General features: G+C 52.3%; 1 protein-coding gene across 1 annotated transcript in view; it reads right to left on the bottom strand.

The window, feature by feature from the left end:
- SOX21 (SRY-box transcription factor 21) overlaps window positions 1-1,324 on the bottom strand; it is a 3,494-nt gene extending 2,170 nt beyond the window's left edge. The window contains exon 1 of the mRNA XM_034663809.1: window positions 7-1,324. Within this exon, the coding sequence (XP_034519700.1) occupies window positions 7-465 (459 nt within the window). The 5' untranslated portion in view covers window positions 466-1,324. The remainder of the gene's footprint in view (window positions 1-6) is intronic.
- Window positions 1,325-5,643: the final 4,319 nt, after the last annotated feature.

Genomic DNA, 5,643 nt, shown 5'->3' on the forward strand with positions numbered 1-5,643 from the left:
GGCGGCCGACTGCGGGAAAAAGACGCGCGCGGCGGCGGCGGCAGCGGCGGCGGCCGCCTTTTCGGGATTGGCGAGCAGCGATTCAGGCACCAGGCCGCCGCCCGCGCCCGCGTGCAGCCCGGCGCCCGCCTTGAGTGCCGGGTGCTCGGCGTCGGCCACGCTGCCCAGGCCGTAGGGCACAGGGAAGGCGAACTTGTCCTTCTTGAGCAGCGTCTTGGGCTTGCGCCGCGGCCGGTACTTGTAGTCGGGGTGCTCCTTCATGTGCATGGCGCGCAGGCGCTTCGCCTCGTCGATGAACGGCCGCTTCTCCGACTCGGTGAGAAGCTTCCACTCGGCGCCCAGGCGCTTGCTGATCTCCGAGTTGTGCATCTTGGGGTTTTCCTGGGCCATCTTGCGCCGCTGAGCCCGCGACCACACCATGAAGGCGTTCATGGGCCGCTTGACGTGGTCCACCGGCTTGGACATGCTCTCGCCGTGCCGCGGCTGCAGCCCGCCGCCGCCGCCGCCCCCCGGGCCGTCGCCCTCCGCCCGGAGGAAATCAATGTTGGCTGTCCGCGGGGACTCGTTCGGCCTGCCCGCGCTCGCCGGCCCCACTTCGCGCCCGGCGTCGCTCCCGCCCGGGAAGAGGGGGCTGGGGGGTGAGCCCAGGGCCGCGCCACGCCCCGGGCCTGCCTGGTCTCTCTCGCCGAGCGCTAGGGAAAATCCTCTCGGGGGCACAGGAACTTCTCGGCGGTACCCCCACCCCACGGTGGCAGTTTTGCCCTTTGCTTTCTTTTTGTCCTTCCTCTCCGGCTGTGTTTGCTCGCGAACTCCCCGCAGGTAGTCGCTGCCCCGCAGAACTCCCCTCCTCCTCGGTCTTGTCTCTCTTAAATGCAGAGCAGCTCGGAAAGTTGCGTCGCGAAGACCCCACCAAGTTGTTGAGCCGAGGAGCCGGCCGCCGCGTGCTGCCAAGTGCCAAAGGGGGCCCTCCGCGGCTGGAGTGTTTGGGTTCTCCTCGGTGACTTTCTCATTTGACAGTAGCAGATGGGGGTGGGGAAGGAGGGGAGGTAGCCCAGGAGGAGGAAGAGGAGGGGGGGCGGAGGAGGGTCCGGGCGCAGCAAGGGAACGCAGAGCGCAGCAATGGATATAAATACAAACACAGCAGCACCAGCCCGTCTTCCTGACTCGCGGCAGGGCTCGCTGGTGGGAATCCCCCCCACCCCCGATCGGCTGGGGGTTTTGGGGGGGAGATGTCGGCCGCCCCAGCACCTGCCTCGCGGTCTTCCTCTTCGGCTGCAGGTCCGGGAAGGAGGCTGGAGGCTTGAGCAAGCCTGGGGTCGCTGGGCCTCAGGGGAAATCCTTCCGGCTCGCCGAGGCGCCGCGTCCCGTAGTCCCCCGGGCCATGCCGGCTCCGCTCGCTCTGAGCTCCTCCGGGGGCACCGGCCGACTCGGGTTCTCGGAGCGCTCCGGGCGCGGAGGGCGGCGCTGCCGCGGTGCGGCGCGGCGGGCCGGATACCAGCCGCGTCCCCTCCTGGCTCCTCTCGGCCGCCGCCCGGCACTTGCAACTAACTTCGCCCAAGTTTCCTGCGCCGGCGCCGCCGCGCCCCTCTCGGCGCGCTCGCCTCGGTGAGTGCGCCCGCGTGTGCGCCGCGCCCCGGTTACCTCTCTCCTGGCTTCTCCGGCCAGAGCCTAGCCGGCGCCGGGCGGAGGTGCTGGAGGAGGAAATTTAAGGAAAACGCGCCATCACCTCTATTCGCAGGTCCGCGCTGGGGCTGCTCCCGCTTCCCCCACGCCCGTAGCACAGTGGGCCCCTTCCTGGTCCAGGCCGCCACTCCGCCGCTCCCGAAGCGGCAAGAGCCCTGTGCACGGGCTCAGGTGAGTGTGGCTACCTGCGTGTGCACGCGCCCGGAGCCGGCGCTGGGTGTGCATGTCCAGCCGCGACTGAGTGTGTGTATATCTGGGGGCATGCGGAGGAGGTGGAGCCCAAGACGCCGGGAGGGAGGAGGGACCAGCGGAGCCTCCTCCCGCTCCCACACCCCCAGGACCGCGAATTAAACTGGATCCCCTCCGCCCCCTCCATACTCCTCCTCCCACCCCTTTTCACTGGAGAGCAGGTTGAGGCGAGCTGAGAGCTAGGAGCGCGCCGCGGAGTCTGCGCACTGTTTGGTGTTGGCAACCCCTGGTGTCATCCCGGCTACCCTGGCACTGGTCGCGGTTCTGGGATCCTCTGCCCGGAGGAAGGAGGCGCACAGAAGGAGGAGAGCTTCTCCAACTACGGCAGAAGAGGGGACGCACTCTAGAAAATGTTGGAGACTTTTCCTAGGAAGAATGCTCATTTTCCTTGGAGGTCCAGGTGTTACTCGCAACAGATGCTGCCCGCATTTTCTTGCGCTGGTGATGCACCCAGTCAGAGGTAGTGAAGTGAAACATACTGAGGAGGAACTGAGCGTGCTCTTGGCAACCCTTTCGGAAAGGAGCTCGCCCAGGCTGAGAATAGGCATCCTTGGCTGAGTGTTCAGCTCTTTGAAAAATCTGGGTGTTTTGTTTTGTTTCTATTCTGGTCGACAGAGCCATCTTTATGCTGATCTCTTTAAGGTACAGTTAACACTATCTCACTTAAATGCACAGCTAGGGCGAAGGTGTTCACAATCAGTGTCAACCGTCGCTCCGAATGAACAAAGTAAAACATACCGGTCACTCTGTACTGAAATAGCTTTATGCTGTTAAGCTCAGTTTTCTTTAGAAAGAGCAGTTTTTTCCTTATAATTGACATGATATAAAAACAGCATGATTTTGTTTGCATATTTTTGTCCCTTGGTATGCCGCAACATGCTCATTGCATGATCAGTCTGGAGGTTTTGTTCACAAGTTGGCCTGTCCTTCAAGGAGAACTTGCTTGCCTTCTTTCTTTGGCAGTTAGGATTCGACCTAGCCATGTGGCGTGTGCAAGTAGGAAGTTCTAAAAGCGGTTAACTCTTTAAGACTTCCCTGCAATGTATGTTCATCCCATACACAGACACAGAGACACAGAGCATTCATTGATTGCAATTATGAACTTAAATAAAAACTGTTTGGGGCCATCAGATTTATTTAAAAGTTACGCTTGTTTTATTGCTTATTTTTAAGAATAGCGATTATTGCTTTCATTTTAGTTTCTGTGACATACAGAAATGTGAACCGCATTGTGTGGGAGTCTGTATTTTTCTTACAATATCACATTTATAAATGTTTACTTTGTATTAGCTATGTCCTTGTATTGCTGAAACAATTGAACTGATTTCTGTAGAACCATAGTCCTTTCCAGGCTCTATAAAGCCACCCTGTCATTCACAGACCCTGGGTGGAGTAACGTTAAAACACTAGCAGGTGTAATTACATAGACTAGAATATTAAATATACTGTTTTGTGATGATAAACTACAAAATTATCATCCCTGAGCTTTAACCCAACTTATATAGTAGGTTTGAGACAAAAATATTATACACTGTCATATGAAGAACATATGTGTGGGGATGCAAGTTTGAAAAACTGTTATTCACTACACATTGTGAATGAAGTTGAATCTAATCATGAAAATTATCTTGACATATAGAGATAAGGGTTGAGAAAAGATATTTATTTGGTGAGTTAAATTATAACCTACTCTTTTCAAATTTACATTTAAAAACCTATTGTAATAAATTATTACTGTGGAAAAAATGTTCATCCATGCGATTGAAATGTGTGCTTATATGTACAACATCTGATAAAAAGTAAGATACATAAGCTTCCTTGGATATAGTTTTATAAATTGTGCAGTATTGCCTGTTTAGTGTTATTAAATGACCCAAATTTGAAAGTTCTTAAGTCCAAGAAGGTTGAACTGTAGAAAACAAAGGTGCTTTCCATACCTAAAAAGAAAATGGCTCCCTGTGTGTTTGTTTGCCTAGTCACCAAAGTAAATTTCACACATATCAAAATAGGAGAGATCTGGTTTTCAATTTCGGTGTTCAGGGGATCAGTAGTCTTGGCCTACGCCTTTGCCAGCCAACGCAGGGCCTTCACATAAGCTGGGAGTGAAAGGCAGGCAAGGCGGCACTGATACTATGACCCAGCATTCACACCTCTCCTCTGAATCCAGCTGAGCTTTTCACAAAGTTTTTATGCCATCCTCTTTCTTATGTGCCAAAATGTAAATTCAGTTTTAAAGTCCACAGATCTTATGCTTGAACTGTTATGAGGTTATATTTTTGTTCTTTTTTTTTTTTTTTACCTGAAGATGAAAAATGCCAAGATATAGGAAAAAGAATAGTCTGAGTGAAAAGTGAAGGCAAAATAAACCGAAAGAGAATTATAAGTTCGATGGGCTTTATATTATTGGCTCTTGACTGGGGGCAACCAGAGATATGGGTGTCTTATCAGTAGAGTCTGGGTGGGCTCTGTATTTTCCTTGTGGCCACGTCATACCCGTGATCACGGATCTATCTCATCAGAAACTGAGAGGCAGACAATCTCTCTGGAAAAGTTTGTGAGTCTGTGTAAATCCAGTTTCTTCTCTCCCCCCACCCCCAAGTCCTCCCCAGTAAATGGTCTTTTTTCTGTTCTAAAGCTTTCACTAGGAGGCAGCAATGAGGTGGTTGGGGAATTAAAAAACAAAACAAAACAAAAACCCAACCTTGGCAACCCCAGACCTTTCTTTCTCTTTCTCTTCCACAAAAGAGAGGAGAATATCTGGGTCCCAAAGGAAGACAAGGGATCAGAATGAACTAAATCATTTTCCTCCATTCTTTCTGTCCCCACTCTCGTACTGGATTTCCACCGAGCTGGCTCACCAGCACATTTTTCCTAGAACCACGGAGGTGGTGAACCACAGCAAAGAAAGCCCACTAGTGGGGGACCAAGAGGTGAGCAGAAGCAAATGGCTGGGCAGTATAGGTGACGCCTTCAGAGTGCAGAGGCTAAGTCTTTGCACCTGGGAACAATAGCAGCAACAGTTAGAGAACTTTGGGGTTCTGCTCTTAATCAAGTGTAATGAAAGAAATCGTAAGCTTTCATACCTGCATAGAAAGGTAATACAGCCTGTTTGTCCGGTTAAGGAGGAAACAAGCAAACTGTGACAAAAGCTACCTTACTTGGGCTCTTGTCACAGTTTTCTAGTCCCACTCCTCAAGCTCCCTAGCTCTTCTCCCATCAGCCCTCAAAAGGGGGAAAACCCCAAACCTGGGGTCCACAGAAAGCAAAAGAGGCGTTGGGTCAGTCACGGCAGGGGCCAACAGCTGCACCTTTTTGAGATGTCTGTCCCTTTCTTCTCACTGCTCCTGCCATACCTGGAAACTGAGACTAGACAAATCAATCACAGAGACACTTTTCCTCATCCCTCCTTAGCAATGCTCACGCAGGCTAGCATTTTCAAAAAGGAGCTTTACCTAGATGACAGAGCAAGAAAAACAAAATTTAAAAAAGCACGGTCTCTCACTTCCCTCCTCCCCACCAAAAACACCTAAGGGAAAAAAAGACAATGCAAATAATCCATGACACACTCCTTCCCAAAGTACTGATTTCAGATCCCAAGAATTTCTTCAAAGCAATGGAGAGATTTACCTCTCTCAGGACGAGAGGTTCTTGAAGTGTGAGGGAGCCAGCCGTGAACAAACCCAGCACTGAACGAGGCCATTCGGCATACCC

This window comes from Ailuropoda melanoleuca, chromosome 7, assembly GCF_002007445.2.
Source record: "Ailuropoda melanoleuca isolate Jingjing chromosome 7, ASM200744v2, whole genome shotgun sequence".
Lineage (NCBI taxonomy): Eukaryota > Metazoa > Chordata > Mammalia > Carnivora > Ursidae > Ailuropoda > Ailuropoda melanoleuca.